This window comes from Aythya ferina, assembly GCF_964211825.1.
Source record: "Aythya ferina genome assembly, chromosome: 1".
Classification (NCBI taxonomy): Eukaryota; Metazoa; Chordata; class Aves; order Anseriformes; family Anatidae; genus Aythya; species Aythya ferina.
In genome coordinates, this window is record NC_140296.1 from 79,812,376 (window position 1) to 79,836,801 (window position 24,426).

Sequence of the window (24,426 nt, forward strand, 5' to 3'; positions counted from 1 at the left end):
GCAGGGGGATCGCCTGATAGAGAAATTACCATTCTTTTAAAGAGCGCCTGTCTAAAAACTGGGAGCAATCTGAAACACCTCTCACAGCAGGCCAAGTTCTTTGTTTTTGAATTATACCACTGAATTTAATAACCCAGCTCTTTATTTTTTATCAGCATGAAAGTTAGTACACGATTTGTTGCAAGATGAGTTAGAAATCAAGCAGCATTCAACATTTTTTTTTTTTAACCCCCCAAAAAAAAACAAAACAACAACAAAAAAAAAAACACTATGTCTTGAAGACAGATAAAGTTTTTAAGCAGAGCAGTAGTGGTTTAGGAGCATACGCCCCAGATATGCCAATTAAGCACTGTCTGGGAGAAAAACCTCCCTGCATGCTAGCTAGCATCTTTCATTTTATACCCATTAAAATCTTTAAAGTATTTTAGCACCCTATCCCCCGAATCACTGAAGTCTTGGAACAGAACCGAGAAAGTTCTCATGCCTTTAAACCTAACATTTCCTCCATCCTGTATTATTTCACAACAGTATTGCCATCTCATTCACAAAATGTTCAAGGTTGAATTTTTTTAAATTCTTACCTCCACTTAGTAAGAGTCCCTACAAAAATATCCTAGAAGCTTTACAGGATTTACATTGCTTTTTAAGAATTAGTAACCTGACCATTAGTTCATCCCAGTTACTTAAATTATCAGGAACAAATCCAGTAGCTCTCAAACAACAGCTCAGTGGCAGTTGCAAAGTGAAGTCTGCTGTGATTTTTGGCAGAAGTAGGAAGAATTGGTGGATAGCAGTGAATTACAAGTGGAATTTTAACTCTTAAAATTCTCACTGAAGTCAAGTGTCAGCGTATGTTTAAAAATGAGAATGTAGGAGAGTTGAGGTATATTTTTAACTGGAAAAGGAAACATCAAACTGACAGTATACAGTACTAGCCCCAAGGAGTAGAAGCCTCAACTAAAAAGAAGAGTAATTCTAGAAGCCTCCACAGATAAAACATTTCCAGAGGTAATTATGGAGAACTTCTGCTTTACTTACACTGCTGGCATGACATTCATTCATGAAGACAACTAAAAACAGGTACATTGCAATAATCTAAAACACCGAATTTTTACATTTTTGTATTTTCAGTTTTTACCTGTTATCGTTTAGTTCTTTTATTACCTGATATCAACAAGTAAGGACATGGAAGTGTTATTTTTATTTACTTGTTACTTTTCTGTAATTTCTAAATTATCTAAATTTATAACTGAATATTCTATTCCCCCCCCCCAACTCACCCTTCAGGTATACCCCACCTCATTCTTTGAGCTACAAACCATTGAAAATAGGAATTAAATATCTCTGGTGTGAAAATACTGGTACACAAAATTAGGTGACTGACTCAAATTAATCTCATGGGATTAGGGGCTCATCTTGACAGAAATGTATTACCTCCTGATAAGGCAAGATGGAGTGTCAGATAACAGTAGGAAGAACATGGTAATTTCACTCCTGGCAACATTTTAGCCTATGGAACATGTAACCACCACCTGCAACTAGCCTAGCAATAAACTGACATTGTAGAGGTGAATCTAAAAGATGAAAGGGAAGATAACAGTAACTGAGAGATGAAGCAATAGCAGCAGAATTGTGAGATGGAAACTGCTGCAGCTTCAGTGAGCCCTCTGTACCGAGGACATCCTAGAATATCACACACTGAGGGTCCGGCACCGTGGTAGCCTCACAACCAACAGAAAGGAAAAAAAAACTGACAAACTGTATCTGGTCAGAGAACTACAGTACCTCACATGCTTCAACCATGAACTGCTCAATTTCTTGCTGCGTTCTCTACCACACTGCCTCCAGATAAGTGAGCCTGCAGGTCTGAATACCAGAAAACAGACTTGGGACAGGAAAGGACAGATGTCAACTTTTACAACCAGTGTCTACCCTACCTTGCCTTCCTTCTATGGGACTCTGCAGACCTCAGACATCTGAGCCTGCGAAGCATGTGCTTAAGATAGCTAGCTAGCTGTGAGTTTATAAATAAATTCATCTAGCAGCTAGGGAAGAGGTAATGGTGTTCTCACAGAACAATGCAATGTCAAACCATCGTGAAACACTGCCCCTGAAAAATCACCACTTATTTTAAAGATGTGTATGTCAACTGTTTATCTGACTTTAACATGTAGATCCTAGTTAGTAGAATCTTTTTTTTTTTCAAGCTGACATTTGTTTGCAGCTCATTTTTAGAAACCGATTAACACTGGGATTTTCAGTCCAAGTCATTAAAGTTAAAAAAATAGTAGAATTTGGGTCACAGAACTATTCAGCCAGTCCAAGCAACATTTTTCTCCATCAGCTTTGTAATGACTCAGCCCAATTAAATATCATAGTCATACAAAAATTAGAAGGGATTTCATTTAATCCAGCCCTCCAAACAGTGTACCTGTAACATCACTGGTATATATTTAATCTGTTAAAGGCATCCAGTGATGGAAACTTTTTAACATCCCCCAGGCAATCCGCCCAAATGCTTCATTATTATTGCTACTAAATTTTTTCCAAACATCTACTTGGAATTTATTTTCTTGCTGCAATTTTTGCCTGCAGTGGACAAGAAAACAGTCTACTTCTTTCAGGCATTAAAGAGACAAATAATTTATGCCTAAACCAAGCTGACTCAAGCTCAGTGCTTTGCCCTGCTGACAATTCAACAGTGAAAAACAGACTTCAAGAACACCTGGCATGTCTCCTTTGTCAGGTACAATTTGCTTAGGTTTGTTTCAATTTTCTGTCAAAACCAGCACAAACCCCCATGAATATAAGCCATGCTAAACTGCAGACAAAAATACAGTGGCTACCTTATGATAAAGGCTTGGTGTTTTGTTGCTTACTTGTTCTTTCCCAGCATCTAAACAAACCCCAAGTGAGAACAGACAAAATACAGGACCATGAAGTGCACAGCAGTTTAGGAATGATCCTACAGAAAAAAACTTACGTGGAAAAGAGAGGGGAAGGATGAGGGTTTCTGTTTGAAAACACAAAGCTCTTACAGTAGAGATTAACATTTAACAAGCACTTCTTCGGTAATTCTTCAGAAGCAGTTGCTTTTACACTCTACTTCTGAATCTTTATTAGGAAATATTTCTAATGAGAGCCTGCTTTAGAAAACTGCTACTGTTCACTTGAAGTTTCAAGGACCTTAAAATAGTAGGGTAACTGTTTCCCAATCTTTGCTTAGCTAAGTACTCAGAAACTGCAATTACAGGGTTATTGGGAAAAGTCTACTTTACTTACAAGGCAGAGCAATGTGTTTTGTTTCCTCAGAGAGCCTAGAAACACCCATGAGGTCTTTACTGTGTTCAAATACAACTATTAACTATGATATTGTTTAAAAAACGAGTATATATATATATAGCGATGCCAACTCTAAGTCAAGATCTTGTCTGCAGTTTCCTATGTACAGAGCACAAAAAAAGCCTTCAAGATTGGTGCAAATCAGTCAACACAATACTCTGAAACAGCAAAAGTTGTCATGGATGTTTCTCAGCAAAATGTTCTAGCATGTGTGTACAATTAAGGTCTAAAACACTACCATTACCTCAACAGAGCAGAGCAGAAGGACGTGACACACAATCAGCAGTGACCTGCCTACCTGCCTCTCAAAAGCAGGAGTGAAAATACCAGTGGAAACTTTACGTACTGTAACCGGATAACAGTGGGTGGTCCTGCTTCTTGCTATTTCTGACCTGCTGGATCAGCGGTGATAATCACCCCGGGAGGCAGTGCTTTCTACCTGCCTGTCAGTTGCTACAAAGTGAGCTAGGAAGAATTAACGTGGTCCGAGCTTTCATGGTGAGGGTTGTTCTGAACATCCACTGGAGGCTTTGCTTTCCTCCCACCACAAGAACACCAAAGCTTTAGGAAAACACTACTGCAGAATGCTCTGCATTACGAAGCCAGAGCCGAAGTTATAAAACAAGTCACTGAGTTCTCCTCTCCCAGACAGTACCACGGTGTCTGTATGGTTGGCACACTGCCAAACAATGCACAAAAGGATTCATTTATGTTTTCTTCCATTCTCTTCCAGTCCCGCACTGCGGCTAGAGGTTTACCTTACTTATTCCCCTTTGCTTAAGGAGCCATTACTTAAACTGCTGGGCTGTGTCTCTGAAGAGATGACCAGCATATACTGTTGTAACAGCCATGTCACGTCCAGTATCATTCAGCTTCCATGGCAATGGCATTTAAGCAGTCCCACTCCTTCCTGTTCTGCAGCACTTTGCCTTCCTATAGTTGTTTGGATAAATGTTTACAGGGCCAGTTTGTTAACCAGAAAGTGAAAAGTTGCTGACTATGGGTTTTTATAAATGAACATTTAAATACAAACATTTATCATTTTAAACATGATACATGAGGAACATTGGCTTTTAAAAAACACACATACACTGGCAATTGTTGAAAATAAAATGTAATTTAAGTTATATTATTAGCCTTAGAATATGAATCCAACTCCCCCTTTGCCCACAGCCAACTTTCTTTACCACTGATAACCTTAATTTCTACATACAAGCAGCAGTTACTTCCAGCAGGCAAACTATCCCTCTCACTTTGTGCAGCCATCTGTCTGTCCCTCTCCACTCACCCCAGCAGACATCATGCCCAGTTCTGCTAATTCTGTGGAGTCACAACGAGCAGAAGTTATGCTCCGTACACAGCGACTATTCTTTCACTCCTTTCAGGGAAAAGCACAGCCCAGGAAGAAGCATCCCATAGGCAACTGATAACACCACAGTTTAAATCAGTGGGGACAAAGCACATTTGTTCAGCTAAAACCATACCCCCAAAGAATTAATGAAGGACATACTGTAGATAAAGTCAAGTCACACAGAATTCTCTGTGCTTGAGCTTGCATGTTCCTGAATTGGTCTTTGTAACAGTCTAAGACAATATAAGATTAACACTCCTAAATAAAAACTCTATGCTTAACATAGGTCTGAACGGTCACAAATATCCTTTTTAAAGTTCTAATCACAAGAAAATGTATACAGTCACAGCATTAACACTAACCTCACCATGAAAACCACACTTCGTAAATAAGCTTACTATTATGAAGAGAAAATCAATAAATGTGAAGAAAAAAGTGTGGAAAAAATCAAGTTGGAACATTTAGGTTTTCTTTTAGTTGTTTTAGTGTATGTCTAAATTCACATAAGTAATTCAATTTTGAACAAACGACTCTTGTTGGCTGCTCGAATTCTACAGATCTAATATGCAAGCGTATTAGTTACTCCCCACTCTTCGACACCAATCAACTGCCATATCATGTACGAGGTAACTTCTAAGTGGTAAAACTGTCCATATAACTGCATATTGGATTTTGAACATGTTACAAAACATTTTTTTTCTATTATAACAACTTTCTTGGGTCTGGAAACTAAATCCTGATCTTTATAAAGCTGCATATGAAATTATATTTACTACTGCAGTTCCACATTACAAAAGCCAATTTGTCTACTGAAATACGTGTATATCCTGATATCAAATAAGCAGCAGGCTAATTAAGTTTTCTCTAGCAAATCATTTTCATGTTCGTTTTTAACTTGCCTTATTTAAGATAAAATCTTACCTTTATTAGTAGGACTGCCACAATGTACTCCTTACGCTTTGGACAAAAATATGTTGCAATGCACTATATATGCAAATAAGCTTTGTTCTGTCATGCAGCATCCGGCACTTGATATACAGTCAATTGCAGCAGCACCCAGTCTTTTTAGGGCCCATTTTCCTTGCACAGCAGATGTAAACAGCCCATTTTCCAGTAAATACACATTTACATGGGTTGATTGTAAGTAAACAAAGCCAAACATCTGTTTAGTTATTAGTTTTGGTATCCATTTCTCTAACTTGCATTATCCCACTTAATTATCGACACCAAAAGAAAGCTAGTAGAAGTCAGACACTTTGAGTTGATGCGGTTAGTACAACAAAGGAAAATAAAAGGGAACACTCAAAGCACTCTTCAAAGACCATCATGCAAGTGTTGCAGAAGGTTAAGCCCATCACCCATTTTTGTTTACCCTTGCAAGGATTTAATTACACGTGCAACAGTCTTTGCATAGCACCCATTTAATCCATGCCACCAAAATGGTAAACTTGGTAGTTACCAATCACTTAGATGGGGGTCAAAAGGGCTAATGTCTTAGATTGCTCTTAATCATAAGATATCCTCAGACAAACCTCCCCAGTCTTCATTCTGGCTCTATAAACACAAAATCAAGCAGCAGTGAACATGTAATATCAACTATGTAAAAAACAAATTAAAACACTATTTACAGCTTATTTCTATTTAAGATAAGTTAGAAAATATTCTCAGTTTTATATAAAAAGTAAATTCAGTTATTTCACTTAAAAATATTTCAGCTATTGTTATTCATTAACACAATTTTATGAGGTCCTACTAAAAGTCCACCATTAAGAAAGCAAACAAATGCATCAGTAAAGAACATCTGTTCAAAGACTCCATACAGATGCATTAAAGAATACATTAATTTTTCACTTCTTAACAAGCTAAGGATATTAATTCCTTAAAAGAATAAGCTCTAGAGTTAATCAGAAAGCTTCACCTATGCTTGAAGAGAACTTAAAATCAGTTGTTTGTTATTGTAACCTTAACAGACTAAGAGCATAGTAGCACAGGATGGTACCAAGTTTACATATATTTAATCCAGTGACCATTTCACATAGTGCTTTTACTAACATTGATATTTAAGTAAGTTTTGTTCCATGAAGGGAGATGAGTAACATTCAACTTATCCCTTAAGTGATCTAAACAATTTAATTCAAGAACTATGTAATGATATTTACTCCTCTAATAAGTTATCATTGTTACGTGCTGAGCTGTATGTGATAAACCAGTTGTTTTCATGTAGTAATGCCTGGTACAAGAAGTTGAACAGCTTTGCTTTAATCCATACATTAATCATCCATACTTAGATTACTCAAAAAAAAAAAAAGTAGATAGGCCTTCTCACACATTTCTTGCTTTTTCAAATCAAACTTTCAGCATAAGATTAAAATACCCGCACTTCCAATGTACAGCCAGCATGAGAACTATTACTCCTGTTAGACAGACCGGTAATAAAAAAAAATAGAGCTTCTTCCTTTAAAATAGTATCTAAAAGATCCCAAACATACCAGCAACATGCCTGACATTTGTACAGATATGAGCACAAAAGAGATGAGAATTCAAAACCTGAACACAATGGGGTCCCTCCTGGGGGCATTCATTTTTTTTTCATCTGCTGTTCTGTGGAGCTCTAAACACATCTTCACCAGTAATGAGAGTTTTAAGGAAGGACAGTACTACTGCAACATGACACATCATCTCACACAATTCTCAGACACCAGAGGGAAATGGAATTTTCTCCTCACTATCTCAAGGTTCAAACATCTAACACTACTCTTTTCAGCATTCTGCCAGATTTAGGGAACACATTCTATTAAAATGTAGATTTATGTGCTCATTCAGAAAGAGCATCTAATTCTGAAGATAAGATACTCCTTACTGTCAAGCAGTCTTCTGCAATTGTTCATTGAATTTTCTATGTTTATTGACCAAAAGCATGCAACTAAGCTCCTGGAAACAACCATGGATTATGCAGAGCTAAAATTTTTGTCATATCACCCCAATGCAGTACTTCTACAGACAGCAACAGAAAAGCATCTCTGGAGAAAATCCATCAGGAGTTCAGTATTGTTAATATACCCTTCACAGTTCTATAAGGATCACTTGTATAAAAGAATAATCAATTCCATAGTTAGTTTTGTGATGTAAACATTGATTGTTAGTATTGCAATTTGTATCAGAGAGGGTACTGAATAATTGCCAGGAACACCAAGGACTTGTACTAATATGCCTTACTTATAATTGCTTATAGTGTTTCAATTTGCAAACCAAATTGAACATTTAATGCAAGACTTATATTGTAGATGCCTTCCTCATAACCTGAGGATTCTTAGGACATTCTAATCAGTTTCTGATTTAAGAGAATAAAATTACTTGCATCTTACATGTGCACCCTGAACAAAACTATCAAGAAAAAACATTATGGAGACAAACTTATTAAAATGAGATTCTAAAGGTCTGCACAAAAGTTGCACATGTGAAGAATAGACTGATTTTTATCATTTTTCAATTCAAAGTGAAGGATAGGTTAATATCTGACCATGTGTTTCTGGAAAGACAACTGGATTTCTAAAATATTTGGAAACTAGTGTGCAAACCTATGGTAATGAGGTCCTAAGAATCATGAAATCTAGAGAAGCAAGAAATTTCAAAGAGTATTAGCGTAACTACTAACTACATCTCTCCAAATAAAGAATAAAGAATATAAGACTCACATATAGACCAATCATTAAGTTATCAGGGGAAAAGTCTTAAAATGGGAAGTGGGTGAAGTATGATATGACAACATCTTGGATACCCAATGCCACTTTTTTTTTTTTTTTAGGATAACTATTAGGTCTGAAAAGGTTAACTTCCCCTCCTCTCTCATTGCTACCTAGGAGAAAAAAAATGAGATGACGGTTCTACTATTCGTTTTCTGCACACACTCTGATTGCTTGAAACAAGAGTACGATCTGGTGTTTGCAGGAAAGCCTATTCCATAGCACACAGAGGACAGTTGAAAAATATGTATTAAAAATACAGAAGTACTTTTGCATTTGAGGATTACAGACCTGTCTGCTACTACTAAAGTGACAGTTAGTTGTAGTTAGAGGTTTGTTCCAAAGAAGTGATATTCCTATCATTTCTGGTGATGTATATTCTTAGAGTTCATTCCATCTGAAGTTCAGCTGAATTTGTATTAGGTATGTCAGAAACTATGAACACATCTTCAAAAACAGCTGGCAGGTTTTATCAGTACTTTTAAATTTAGAGAGCTGATGACAAGCAAGATAGCCATAAACAGATCCAGATACGAAGTCAGTAATGCAGTTCTGCAGAGATTTTAAGTCACTTTACTTGAGCAGAATGCTACAGAGAGTGAAATAGTTAACAAAACATACACACAAAAAAAGATAGTGTAAAAGAGCCAGAAGTTAACTGACATATTTGGAAACACCAGACTTGAGCAGTTCTACACAATTAAGAACTTTGTAACTCTTTTCTCCTTGCTTTGTATCCCTTGAAGGCTGAATGTAAGAAGCAGGCTAGTTTTCACCACCAGAAGAATACTTTGTATCGTATTAGAACAACACTTTGACAAGCGTACTTCCCTAAGACAAGGTGCAAATGAGTTCCTCCAAAGTGAAGGGTATTATATACACAGTAATATCACTCTAGTCAAGTTATGTATACAAGGTTTACTTCATTCAAAAAATAACCATCTGTTCAGCTCATGTGGGAAAACGAACAAAAAAGCAACTGACCACTAACATATGCTTTATCTTGGTTTTACATAATGTTTTCTGATCAACTATGCTAGTCTTTAAGAACAAGCAATGCAACTTTTTATTCCCAAGACTGGAAAGAAAAATCTACCCATAAAATCCAAAGTATCTGAAAAAAACAACTGTTCCCACATGCATGCATTTCTTCACCTAATACTGTATTAGCACCTACATTTTAAGCAGCACAATTAAGAAAGCACACAATACTTCAAAAAGGAAGTCAATATGTTGACTGCACATTCCAAATATATATATTCTATATATATATATAAATATATATATTTATATATATATAAATATATATAACATATTTTTATATATATTTATTTATATATATAATATAGAATATATACATATAAATATATTCTATTTACATATAGGCTCTTCTACGACATTTGCCAAACTACTTTGCATGTCTCATGAATAAGTATGGTTATACTTTCTCACATCTATCACATGAAGACAGAAGTAGTCTCATTCCAGGTTCTTAAGATCTCCAGTCAGCACCACAGGAGAACCCATTTTTTCTTTCTTGATCTATTTATCAGTCAACAGCTTTCATAGAACCGGACAAGACATATACTTCATATGTAAACCAAACGATCGAAATCTAACTGCAATACAATCTCTGCCATATATCCAACACCCTTCTGGCACTGATGCCTGAACAGCATTAAAAAAATGTCAGCCACCAAAACAATACCACAACTTACTGAATCTTTTAAGAGTTGAGAGAGATTCCCAAGCAACATAGGCCTTAGGTATTTCCTAATCCTTGCATCATTAACTAAGAGCATATGTTACCTCCATCACGGTAACTCTCACAAAGGTCCCCACAAATATCTTTTAAAATATAATTAGAGACCATTGTCTGTTTATATAATCAAGCATATACATGTCTTAAGAACTGCAGCCTTAAGCTGACCAAGCTATCTACTTGAAAGTGAGTCAGAAGTTACACATCACAGTCAAGGCAGACAGATCTCCTTTAAAGAGAGATTACAACGAAGATTTCATTGTTGATTCCTGTTGCACCTTGAGAGGCATACAGCCAGGTACAGCTGAAGCACAGAACGATACAGCCAACTTCAGAAGGCAGTCTACTGCAGTAGTCCGTATTTAAGAGCTAATGTAAAGCAAAGCTAAGTGAAGACTGAATTCATGGCATTATGGTAAGTTTCTCAGAAGACTAGTAAGAAACAGGTGCTTACAGAGGCTCTTTCCTAATCCAGACACAGAAGCCTTAGGCTCTCACCCACTGTGGTTTTTCAAAGATGTTCTTTTGTCACCACTAATGCTAACATTGTTCTAATTTCTCATATTCCAAGAACAACCTAATGCCATCTCCCTGCTATTACACATACCTTCAAATGTACTGTTTACAAAGCGCACATCTCCAAGAGAAGTTTCACAGCCAAATTTTCATTTGCAAAGATACTCATTCTAAAACTAGATCTACACAGCAACCTTAACCATCTTGCACAGGTCAGCTGATATTAATGACTTAACCACACTTCTGTATATAGGATGAGGTAAGGACTTGAAATAGCAAAGTAAATGAGGGTGATTCATAGCATAACTATTATTTTTCATGTGGATGAACTAGCAGATAGTGCCAGAGGCCAAACTGCAAGAGCCTATGAAAAACATTACACAGCTTCTACATATTTGATCACTAGTGGAACAGTGATAGAAAAAGTGATTTGTGAATAGATCCACTTTGAGATCTTCCAAAAAATGTAATTTAAAGTATCTTAGACGTTCTGTGATCAACTACTGAAAGCATACATAACCTGTAAGAATAATGGTGAACAAAATGGGGACAATTTCCGAAAAAATTTATAAAAGTGACAGACAAAAATACCAAGAAGAATTTTAACTTGAAACTAGTGTTTAGGAATTTGCTCCAACCTCAAATGAAGAGCAGCAATTCTGTATAAATTTGGTTTCAAATATTTAGGTAACCGCCTGTTTTAGATATTAGAATTAACTCCTTAAATTTACATTTTCATCACAGTGAATAACCATGAACTTCCAAGGAGCATACTAGCTTTCTTGGATCATCAAATAAAAACACAGCAAATTTAAATGGAAAAATGGATCCTCTCCTTTCCATAAAACACATTGTGTTGTGAGTTTCATGCATTAAAAAAAAAACAATATCATGCATGTTTTAGATCTTTCACAGACCACACATATGCAGCCATGCACAAACACAGTCTGCAAATTTGCCTCCTTGAGTGGATCTCATAAAACAGAAACACGTGCCTCCATAGTCACTACTCAAGTATCTAAAATTTCTACAGCAAACGAGCTACAGAACTATCAAACAAGACACACAACAGCATTTTCAACAGACACTTCTAGCAATAGACTCACAGTGAAACACGGAAGCATTAGAATAGTTTTTACTATCTGAATAATAGATAATACTGCCAGTTTTGATAACTGACTATTAATAAGTTCTCAGATGCTAATAAATGGGAGGTAGGGAACAAATATTTGAACTGAGTGCAATTGTAAGAGCTAAAAGAAATAGATGAAAAAGGCATTAAAACTTTTCATATTTCAGTCCCATGAACTCTACCAGTAAGTGAACTGCACAGCAAAGACCTTAAGGACACAACAAGTGGGTGCTCAGAAACAGAAGCACATCCTGGAAAACTGCCACAAGAATATAAGTAGGCAAGACTATTAAGAACCCATTTGCTATTCAGCAATTTATGCCTCTGCATTTTCTTTTAACATTACCCAAACAACCACTTAATGTATTTGTGATTATTTTCCATTGTGCAAGCATTCTGTACAGCTTTTAAGGTGCTTCATACATTTATGTATGTATTATTAATAATGTATATTCAAGACTGATTAATAATTTTTAAGTTAGGCAATGCAAGTTTTCAGGTCAAAATAAAAGTCCCTTTGTTGCACTTTTTTTTTTTTTTTTTTTTGACTGTGTCACACTGTAATAAACCATAACCCTGCAAGAAATGGTTTGCATTTGGAATCAAAACATTTCACTCCAGTAGCTTTCAGGTATTCTGGAAAGCAAAAATAAACTAGAGGTACAAAAAGTTTCCATTTGCGACAAACGATTATTTTAACAATATTTTAATGAGCTGCTTCTTTAAGCTCAGAATGCACATGGTAGTAGTTAATACAGAATACCATCCAGAGAAAAAGTCAAACTTTTTGGAAGCTCAATTTAAATATAAAAATCAGACCTTTACAGGTCTTTGTATTTAATGAAAATTAAAAAGCATATATATGGAGTAGTTTTATACTTGACTGACAGTCTATATAATTCTACTAAGAGTGAAACAGTGAAAAAAATAGCTTATAAAAACAAACACATAACTACAGAGGAGCCATGAGCCAAGGGTTAAATTCGAATTTAGTCAGAAAAGCATTACTAGATCTTGACAGAACAAAGAAGATCTCAGGTGGCAAAGGGAAGGGTATAGAGTAAAATGCATCAGGGTAAAGCTATCACAGCAAGGGGAGAGTCTCCAACTGAAAGTCATACTTTATACATTCACATTTTTAACTAGAATTTACATGATGTAAGTGTAAAAAGAGTATGCTAACTGTTTAGAAAGACTGTCATTAATCTCTAGTTTTTGCTTTAGCAGGAGAGCCTTAAGAAATGGTGAAAATTAAACTTAAAACAAATGATCAGAATACAGTAACTTCATCTAATATATAAATTAACTCTGCATTTTCAGGAGACGGACTGGAATAGGTAACTGTTATATTTGTTTTTATATAAAGAACAGCATAAGGTTTTAAGAGAAACTGGATGGATTTTTCCCCTTTGTACCTGGAAGTCCTCTTGCAGTTTAAGATAATTATTTCCAAGTGTAAAGGAGGGACTGACAAATTTCTTCAGAATACAAGCAGAAAATACATGCAAGTATTTCCTTCCTAAAAAATAGCATCAAATCCGTGTGTAACGCTGACCCTAATCATAACACTAACTAGCTGCTGACAGACAAGAACTTCAATGTGTTGTGGATTTGTCTGTGCTCTGAAAGAGCTACAAACACAATCGCAAGGAAAAGAATAGAAAGTGATGTGCATCTGCATCTTATTAATACCACAATCAACAAAGAAATACCACATGGAACAAAGCACACTCATATCAGAACTAAGCAGTTAACTGACTGGACAAATTAACAAACTGAAGGTTCCCACAAGTATAAAAACAGAGCAGCGAACACGTATACAATGAGTGAAACTTAAAAAAAAAAAAGTTCATAATCCCTGCTCAACCATGCATTTCACTGACTCACACACAAGACTGATGATATCCTCAGCCCACCAGAATTTTGTGAATTTCACTCAAACATTTGAGAACCTTAATGCTGACCTCAAGACTACAGCAATTAATTACAAAGAAAGGCACAGAACTGAGTAACAAGAGGGAAATGTTATAAAGTTTTTTCTATGCCACTGAACCCCCCTCAAACACTTTCCAAAGAAAAAGGCTAAGATGCAATCTGGATTTTTCGTTAGAATTAGTAATGAACAAATGCATTCAAAGTGAAAAAACAGATGTTTGTACATTTCATTCTGTGTGGTTTTGTGGCAGTACTATTACTGCTTTTCCAACTTAAAAAGACAGAAACCAGAGTAAGCAACCTATAGCAGAAAAGTATGTCTTTAGAATCTAAAGAACTATACCTGAAGGAGTCTCAAAGGAGAGAGTCTAGCTTCTGGATTTCAGCAATGAAACAGTAAAGAAGTGAACATGCATCAGGTATGACAAAAAACTAAGTGCTGATTAATAAAAAGAATGAAAGACACATGAACAAAACTAAAGCTGCACGATCTATAATTACCTAGGTATACACAGAACAAACACATAAAATCACAGTAGGTTACAATATACTCATGCCAAACAAGATGAGAAGAGCAGATAATGTTGTAGTATTGCACAATTAGAACAACTAAGCAGAAACTACATGCTAGGCATGCTAGAAAGCACCTTCTACAAGCTCAAAGAAACAGGAACTTTTTCTAATCACAGTCTAGCATGCCCACACTTTGACCAGAGAAGTTTAATTTGCTTACCTCCTGTAAAAGATCTGCCTGCTCAATGGCTTTGAGAACATTTTTCTTGGAAGTCTCCTGAACTTCCCCTCCCAAAAGGAACTCATCCAGAATAAAATAGGCTTTTTCAAAATTGAAGATGATATCAAGTTCACATACCTACAAAGAACATCAAGCATTACTGCGAAGTGGAAGTACACCCTGTTGAGGTGTCCTCTCACAAAACTTAACTTGCTCACAGCTCCACCAAATGAGGATGTTAGCTTCACGCTGTAACTTTTTAAATTGGGCAACAACAACAAAGAACAGTTTGAGACCAAAAGGAATGAAAATTTTTTTGCTCAAGTTAAAAAAAAAATAGAGCAGTCTCTTTTAAAAGCCTTTTCATTGTTAAAAAGTTCAATTCACAACTGTCAGTCAGTCTGACATGTCTTTCACGAGGCAGAAGATCACCACTATAGTTATCTTCTTCCCTGCTCTATCCAGAGGCAGATCATGCAATTGTATAGAAAAATTTTTGAACAGTCACAATTTCTTATTCATCCTGTGCATGCCCTAGTCAGAAGGGCTAGAAAGACAGAAGGATGAGCAGCAGTGTTCCTAAGCGCAAACGCACACTACCTCTGTTCTGTTTGTTTTTGGTATCTGGGAAAGCAGATGCCTTGTCTTTTCTTCTCTTCCCCTCCTGCTAGCTCACAACCAACTGCATTATTTGAAAGCAGATGTAAGAAGTGTTGGAGCGTGGGGGAAAGTATATACGCAAGAGCAGCACCAGGAGAAGAGAAGCTGGAAGCCTGGACAGATAGCTAAGGATTCGTAAGATTTTATCTGACCACAAATGAAACTATGAAATAAAATAAATATAGGCAATTAACACCAGACTATCAACTGTCCTTCTCCAAAATCATATTTTTATATTTTAACAGGTATGTAGGCACTGATCAGTTTAGTTTGGCCAAGCAACAGAAAATCTGTTAGATAAACCATTTTAACAGCCAGTTGATTGCATTTTAAAAAAAAAAACACTGTGGAAATAAAACAAAGTGATGTAATATAAAGAGACTGTGAATCCATAAAAAATAACTGAAAAGAAGTTAACTCACACTTCCAAAATACTTGTCGAGAAGTTCTACGTAACGATGAATTATTTCCAGAGTTATTAGTTCATTGTCCTGATCTTCAATAGCACAGCAGAAATAGAGGCTTGCATATCTGTAAAAACAAAATAATCCTCGTTAGCAAAAGACGAGTAAAATGAATACACTTGAGAGTTATTAAATTCTCAGTAGTCCTTAAACTTAACTTTACACTGTTGTTAGTTTGTACAAATAGCCACGCAAGCTCTACCAAAAAATGGCTTGGAGACCAACAGACACGCACATGGACCCAAAGGGATCTGCCTTCCACAGTTAAAGAGGACTTCATTTTTTATCATCTTTTAGCTGATGGAATTAAATTAGCCTCATTAGCATTTGGAAAAGGAAATATATTTGATTCTCTAGCCTCCTGGCAGAGTTTTGAGGCAAGATGTTTTCTCCACTAACTGTAACATCCAAACACTGGTATACTAATCAACAGATTAAACGTTAAAGTTATAGCACACAAGCTACACATATAACAGCTAATTAAAATGCCCTGGGATAAATAAATGGAACTAGCAATTTAGGATTTGGTCTTTAGAGAATTTAACTAATGCCAAAAAATTCCAGGACTAACACTAATGTCATATACCCCAAGCACTATTAAGTCAACAACTCCATCACTACCAACTGTTCTGGTGTCAGGAGAGGCCATCAACTCACTTCCAGCAATCCACTTCCACCCTGGAATACAGACAATTATTTCCTTGAATGTAATCTTAAGTTCCACTTTAACAAAAAGACTACCCAATTCTACCGTATGACACCACACAGTTATTGAATTCATGTTTAAAAAAGCAGCTGGGGCAAAACAAAAACAGGAGTAAAAGCTGAAAAACCCGTTTGCTCTTTTGTAAAGTGCCAAAACCATATGGCACACAGATACACATGGCAGAAATGAGATTTCAAGTAACACATGTTGTAGCCACTGATTTATGTGAACCAGGAGCTGCTTTTGTTTGCCCATTTAGAGAGAACTGGCAGTGTTAAGCACTGAGTAGCCAACCCTGTTAAAAAGAGTCATTAGGATGGAAACACCAAGTTTAAGATGCATATTCTTTTCCCACACACTGAAATGAATATGCCTTTTTAACATTACAGAAGTTTTTATCACTTTATCATATTACCTGGAACTCTGTCAGGCCTAAGAGAAACTGACTTTCTTTTTTGCTAGAAATCAAAAAAAGATTATTTTGTAGTGTGTTGAAATATCTCCCAAGCACTTAGCTAGTATCATTCATGATGATGCTGAAAGTCTCACCCCCACTCTGCTCTAGCCGATTCAAGTCACAACTGATCAGAAACACTTTTATTCAGAAGTTCTAAGCTGTTATACAAAAAAAAAAAAATTCTATCCACCACTTCTTTCCAACCTATCACAAAACCAGACTTGGGGGATAGGGAAGGGCTGGTGAAGAGAGAGGGCAGGTACCTCCAGTGAAGCGCGCAACACTAATTCCCTTGCTCTTTCATCTCTTTACCATGGTGACTTGTCAGCTCATCAGAAGCCCTATCTGAGAACAGTTCTTTTGATTTTACACTGCTGTGCTTGTCCCTCACTTTAATACTTCAAGGACATTTACAGCCATTGTAGTAGCTTGCAAAATGCTATCTGTATATGGCATCTTTAAACAAAGATGCTTAAAAAAGGAAAGAAGAAAGTATGAAGAAAAACTTCTCAAACCTCCTGATTTTTTATTTTTTATTTATTTTTTATTTTTTTTTTTTTTTAAGTCTAGCTCCAAGTTAGCATATTTGCTTGTAGAAAAGAGAACTTTGTACATTAGTTGACATTTATGGTGGTTACCAGCACCTAAGTCAAATACACCTAAACAAAGTGTCCTTCATATACAGATAAGCAGAATTGATTATGAAGTATAGGTAAACCATTCCCATAGTGCTTAAACAAGTTGAATCGCACACCAGTAATACTTATCAAATCACATTTGACTTAAATATTTGAAACATACCCATGCGGGACAGTCCTTTTGTATTTCTCTATTACTTAAGAGTCTCTTTTGACACTCGGAATTATTTTATGGAAGTACAAAAAGAGAAGGGAGGGAGAGGGATTTTACCTAACATAGAACACTTTCCAGGAAAGCTGTCTGCTCTCAGTGTTCTAATTTAAAAGAAGATGTAGCATACTTCTGAAAGACTTTATTTGGCAGCTATTAAGCAAAGTATACTTTCAAGCTCTGCCAACTGCAGTCTTGGAAAAGGAATACCAAAAAATGAAAACTACTCGTCATAAGATGAAATGGAGGCCTAGGTATCTATCCCTAGAGAACATCACTTTTTTTTCTTTCCCTTTTTTTTTCCCCCCTCCAAGTAGTAACCAAATACAGATTCAATATGCCTACTTTGTAAACAGTGTAATATTGTACATGTCAGCCATCATTGCAAAGGGCATGTCGATACTGGAAACAAAGGTATGCATTTCTTAAGACCCAAATTCTCAACAGCAATAGTTTGCTGTCATTTCTTCCCTCTACAGCTCATGGCTTCAGAAAAGCGTCCACAAATACTCTTGAACAGATGGAGATTGTCTATACAAAGATGAGTAAATTTCTGTAGTCAGGCTGAAAAAATTATTTAACCTACAGAAATGTTGTTTCTTCCTAATGAACCTGAGAGAGAACTCTTAAAACGCTCAATGAAGAGGAAAATCTTGAAATAAAATAAGCCACACCACACTGAAAAGCAAACACCGCCCAGCCTGTAAGAAACATTCTGCCATTTTCATTCCTACTGCAGTTTGAGTTCTCCAGACCACCCCCCACCCTGTAGGATCGTTAGCCCTAAATCAGCTGTTTACACTCAGTTAGGGAAATATTTTATGATAAAACACCGTCTCCTTGTCAGAAAGGGGGACCAGTTCCAGAGACCAAAAACAGTTTGGAAAAAATCACCTAAGAATGCAATAAGAAATGGAAGAGCAAAAAGGAACTACAGGCAATACAAACACTAAAATTTGTGCCTTCAGGTAGGTGACCTTACAAAGGTTTTTTTTTTTTTTTTTGTGGAGGGAAACAAAATTTATGAACCTTCCTCCAGCAGCTGCACTAGTCCAATAGCGAGAAGCCTCATAACTGGCAAGGTAATCCTTCAGCCACGTTCTCCCCTAACTGCTCACTGCCAGGCTCACCAGTTCTGCTGAGGGATCAGGTCATTGTGGGCAGAGCACAGCTTGCAAGCCCTATCCATTCAGTGGTCTTCTACACGATGAGAGAACACCTGCTTGAAGTCATCACTGACAGTTTGTCACCAGGTAAAGCTGAAGCCTGAAGACCTTCAGCATCTAAGCTCCTTTGTATGTATATTCTGTGTGCAGAAACCTGAAGCCTATAGAGCTCAGAAGGAGCAGAGCTCAACTCAAAGCCACCACCACCATGCTACGCTGCCTTTCAAAGGCACAGGTACTTCAGGCAGCCCGAGTTTGGGACTTGGTGATAGGTTATCACAGCTGACCCAGTGAAAACTGCAGCCATTAAAGTTGCCCTTGGAACAAGATTTCTTCCTCCTTCAAAGGAGCTGCATGTTTCATTAATAAGTTTTAAGACTCTAGGACAGGCAGAGCAGTCACTATTTAATTAGGATACAGAAGTAAGCAACAGTAATAAAGCTATCTAAAATAGGCAATTGTTCCACAGTTCCTTATTTCAGCAAGGCTATAACCCCTACATTTAGAAATGAACAAAATCTTGGTACTGGTAATCCTCTGTAAGATAAAGCTGATGTTTCTGCCTGGATATATGCAGAGGTCCTCCTAGTACCACAAGAACCAGGATAGTGTACAGAGAACCTAAGCTAGTTAAAACAACCAAACTTAAGTACCTAATTAACTATTATCATTACATTCAGTCAGTTTTACAGAGATACCTACGCAACACTGGGGTTACATTTTTAACAGATACAATTCAGTTAGATACACATAAGGAACAATACTGATCGGGTCAACTACTGGCCCCTAGCACTTGCCACATGACTACCAATGGGGATCAAAATATTGAGTGGAGGAGCACACTGCTTGCAGAATGGGCTCTTTTCTTTGGAGGTGGAAGGTAGGAGAGTTTTAACCCCCCCCTCCCCCCCAAGTCTTTAAAGTAACCTATGATTAAGGTTATTTTACATTAAATGGAAGGCTGTCACAACACTAAAGGCAGCACAAGCTGTGACAATTTAAAACGATGTACGGCAATACAGTTCCAAATTGATGTATAAAAGCAAAATCACAATCCTTAATCAAGTTACCAGTCAACAATAACCAAGTCCAACAACCTCAGTATACCAAATGATAACAAGTAAAATTTACATCAAAATCAGTAATTCTGCAATTTCTGATTTCAAGTGCCATATACTACACAATGAAAATAACTAATACTGCCAGAAGCTAAAGCAGCAAATAGCTGAGATCTTAAAAGAAAAAAAAAACAAAAAAAAACACACAACCTATCTTAAGTTCTCTTTCCAGTAAAATATTAGAATTTTTAACATTTAACAATGATTTCTCTGTCAAAAAGGGAAAGCTGCACAAACTACTATCCAATATTGTATGCTCCGATACTACTAGTTAAAGAACAACAAAAGGAAGAGCAACATGAATTGTATTTGCTAAGTTTCTAATCAGCTGTCTGCAGACAGCTCCCTCTCAATTGTTAATGGATTCCCATTCTTTATTTTATTCTTTTTTTCCCCTGGGAAGTCACTTCAAAACTGTGTCTTTTGGAGTCAGAAGTTCATATCCTTTTTCAGTCTTTGGGTGCCTACCAGCCTGAAAAAACTCTCTTCCAAATGAGCCACAGAACACATCCAGCCCAGTTCATGAGCTATGTCAAAAACAGGGCACCTTACTATCTGCATTTTGTGATCTCTAAAGAATTTGTATCTCTAATGAAAAAATAAGGCAACAATGACTGACCCAGTTTTGCAAGCATACGAACGCTACATATATGAAACTAAGGAGAACAGAAGTAATCGCATATTCAGATGGATTTTAAGGACATACAGCTCTGTCTCCTTGAAGTTTCATCCAGAAAGCATTTTATATGAATGATAAGGATGAAATCCCAAAGAACTAAGGAGGCTAATCAAAGTAGTCCAGCTTTCTTGCCAAATGTGAAATATCAGAAGGCAGCAAAAGCTACAAGCCTGTCAATTTTGCATTTGAGTTGGTTTTATTTTTGCAAAAACCTACAATGAGAGCCTAGAGTATACTTCTAATAATGCCAACCATTCTTTGAGTTGATATATCTAGGTCAATTCTCTCACACCTGAAATGTTGACAGTTAATATGCTCTAAAAACATTTATAGCACAAATCAGTCATTTCAGACTCATAATAGCAGTATGTACATAAAGCATGCACAACAGCAATACATACAAATATCTGTAGCTTTTATTTAAAAACATATTTTAAAAAACATTTGCACCAAGAAGTTGAGATCCTTCCCAATAAGAGACCAGACAAGAACAGACAGTAGTGATGTGCAGGAGTCTTGTCTGCAAGCAAATGTGAGCGCCTTCTGCAATTTCATAAACCACACAGCTTCTGTTAGGTGTCTTGCTCTTTTAGCTACCCACTGTTCAGGAAGTACTGGACCTTGACTATTTTAGTTGTCTTCTCGGTATAATCTGCTTCTGAGCTAACAGATCTGCCTTTTCAAAGAGATCATGGTAGTTGACACACTAATTATGGTACATTGATTGGGAAAAAAGTCTTTCCCCTGAAAACCTAAAAGTAGTTTAAAATCCTGTACAGCAACTATCACCTCTTACACTCAGTCCTTTTGGTGATGTTTTAGCCTAATGCAACTGCCAAAAAAACAAAGTAGAACAGAAATTGAGATGTTAATTAGCTTGATACAAGCTAATCTTAAGCAATTTCATAGGCTAACTGTGCCAGATTGGTTTGCAGGCAGTGAAAAAAGCTACTGCAGTCAGCTGTGCACACCAGCAGTCTAGCAGATGGACTGCAGTCTACATACACACCGCAGCCAACTTCTGTATTCTCCTTGACCACAGATCCCATTGCATGTTACTGAGATGCACGAACACCACAACTCAAAAAGCCATACACAGATTTCCACTTGCTATCTGAACAGAAAAGGACATGACAAGCAGTTGACAACCGTTGTAAAGAGACCGGGAGAGAGAATAGTACTAAATGAACTCACTACCAGAACAGCTACCACCGTTCGAGACTGGGCAAGGAGTAGAACAGGCTGGCCTACTCATGCCCCATTCTTCTGATCTAGCCCCATAAAAGCCCAGCTGAAAGCACACTGGCATGCATCATCGCTTACAGGAGCACAGAAAGCATTTGAACAAGCTTGTCTACGTGTATGTTGAAGAAGTTTTGTAAGAAATCAACAGGAAGAAAAAAAACATTGTTTTCTTTAAGCACAGCCTTATTGTTTTTCCTCCTGATTTTGGAGAGCTACACAGATCAGATACACTGGTAGCTTTCATGTGCATGATGCTACATGCACTGATGTACGTATGAAAGCAGGACTTAGAACATCTATTCCTTTTTTATTCTACTCAGTACATTGGAGGAGAGTCAGAAACTCAGTTTCAGCGCCAGTTCTCTGTCATTCCTACTGACAGAACACAACAATATTGTAAGGCACTGAAATTATTTACCACCTCAAAGAAAATAAGAATGCATAAACCTTTTGAAGTTTATAAATAAGTAGAGCAGGGAGTTAACTCCAGGTTTCATAGCACCAGCTTTAGCTGAAAGAGAAGCAGCCTCCCAAATCACAATGATAATTACTGTAATTCGTGGGGAAAATTATTTCTACACCTCTACATTGTAATACTTTCTAAAGATCAGAATAAAACTAAAAAATTTCTTGCCATACACTCTAGCAAGTTAGTGAACAATTGGGACAGGAAACTATTGCTAAAGAAAATTATACAGTAGTTGCCCCCAAAAAAAGCTAGTCATGATTTCATAAGTTTGGAGAAATGCCTTTGCGTGTTCATAGCAAAACAAAAAACAAAACCCTACATACTCTGAAACAAGAGAATGCTTTCCATATTTCTATGAGCTTTTAGAAGCAAGTTACATTTACAACTGCTTTATGAAGCCACTGCCTGAGGTAAATGTTTATGAAATTTAGTATTTATTACCTATTACATCTTACATGCTTCCTATTTCCATGCATTTATTTATCATAGGCATCTAAGCAGAGAACTAAAACCCACCACTCCTTATGAAAGTAGAAGGGAACCTCATCTCTTCAGCACATTTTGAAACGCATGAATGACTTTCTACACATGAATGATTCCTACTTGGCTATCAAATTAGATCCAAAGAAAAAGTCTGTCTCCTCCATAGCCAGTAGAGGGAAGAAAAAGAGAAATTAAAAAAAGTCAACCATCATTATTTTCTTGCTTATTACACTGTTTGTGACATATGGTAATTACAAGGTTAGTGAGAAAGAATAACCTTTTGTAGACAATCTTCAGGTCTCTCCATTCCAGGAAGCTGCACATTTTCGGTTTGCGGGCTAATACTGTTTGAACAAGTTCCCTTGTGATTTTCTTCTTCTCTTTGTCAGATAACGGGACATACCACTTCTGGAGTCTCAGCTTCCCCTGGCGACTAAAAAGCAACATAAACTGCATCTGTTGAATTAGAAGGGGAAAAAAAAAAAAAAAAAAGGATTAATCTCAGTCTCTTAGTTGAAGATTAGATAGCTACGAGGAAAACCAAGCAGGAAGCAAGATAGGCTTTTGGATGGCTATCTACATTATGCATTTCTACAGCGGTGGCAGATGTTACACAAGATTTGAGAGTACCAATAACACAAAGGATTCAGCTGAGCAAGGTCAGGCAAAGCAGAGATAGTAGAAAGCACGCACAAGTTTCAGAAACGCAAGTCAGGCAGCGAATACACCCCAAATCCTGACAAACCGCGTCCAGCCAGCCCCGGTACGGCTGCATATGCATTTACGACAGGAAAATAACAAAAAAACCGGCACAGCCACCTCGTCCGACACCCAACCTCCTTTTCAATTCAGCGGCTTAGAGCCTTGCAGCAGGAGCAATTGGCACTTAAGATCTCTCCGAAAAGCCTCAGAATACTTTAAGAGGCATTAAACCTCCCAGCGGAGCGTCCTGTGGCACGGCAGAGCCCTGCCTCGCCTCGCCTCACACAAAAGGAGCCGAGATTAAGTGTTTTCCCTGCGGTCCTATGTTCCAGGGCTCGCTTCCTCTCGAGGAGTGATGTTGCAATTATATTTTTAAGAGCAACTTGCCGGCTGGGCTCCCCAGCAGCCGCAACACTGAAGGAAACGGATGGGTTTGTTTTTTTGTTTTTTTTTTTTTCTTTTTTCCCCCCTTTCCTCTTTTCTGCTCCAAGTTGCGAACCGGGCTGAGGAAGTTTCCCAGGCAGCCGCGAAACCCGACGGGGAAAAAAATAATAATAATAAAGCGGAATAAATAAAAATAATAAAAGAGGCTAGTCCCAAGTGCCGAGCCCTCGCAGCCCCCCTCCCGGCCGCGGCTCCCCCCTCCCCTCACAGCCGCCGCGTCCCAGCGGAGGGGGGGCAGCCGTTAACGGTCGCTGCCCGGGGGAGATATGAGGCGAGGAGAGGGGAGGGCGGGGGGTCCCGGGGCTCAGCGAGCCGTGCCTGGGGGACGCGGCGGTGCTCACCGTGCCCCGGGGACGGGAGGAGGAGGAGGAGGAGGAGGAGGAGGAGGAGGACGCGGCGCTGCTGCTGCCGCCGCGGCTGCCGAGCGGCTCTGAGGGGAGGGGGCCCCAGCGCGCGCGCACCCCAACGGC

General features: G+C 37.6%; 1 protein-coding gene and 1 long non-coding RNA gene across 6 annotated transcripts in view; both read right to left on the reverse strand.

Annotated features, from left to right (window-relative positions):
• Nucleotides 1–24,426, reverse strand: part of AP1S2 (adaptor related protein complex 1 subunit sigma 2) — a 30,735-nt gene extending 6,309 nt beyond the window's left edge. For 2 of the 5 annotated variants that reach the window (XM_084510239.1, XM_084510240.1), the window contains exons 1-5: nucleotides 24,298–24,424; nucleotides 23,088–23,266; nucleotides 15,597–15,705; nucleotides 14,515–14,652; nucleotides 6,153–6,247 (exon numbers count right to left, since the gene is read on the reverse strand). In XM_084510239.1, the coding sequence (XP_084366365.1) occupies nucleotides 6,203–6,247; nucleotides 14,515–14,652; nucleotides 15,597–15,705; nucleotides 23,088–23,266 (471 nt within the window). In that variant the 5' untranslated portion in view covers nucleotides 24,298–24,424 and the 3' untranslated portion in view covers nucleotides 6,153–6,202. Of the gene's footprint in view, nucleotides 1–6,152; nucleotides 6,248–14,514; nucleotides 14,653–15,596; nucleotides 15,706–23,087; nucleotides 23,267–23,629; nucleotides 23,940–24,297 lie in introns of those variants that run through there. The other 3 variants (XM_084510237.1, XM_084510238.1, XM_084510241.1) reach the window with 3 other exon arrangements.
• Nucleotides 141–6,146, reverse strand: LOC311432123. Its single transcript, XR_014689832.1, has 2 exons — nucleotides 5,615–6,146; nucleotides 141–4,275 (listed from the first exon to the last, which is right to left on the reverse strand). It is a non-coding gene; the product is annotated as an uncharacterized lncRNA (long non-coding RNA).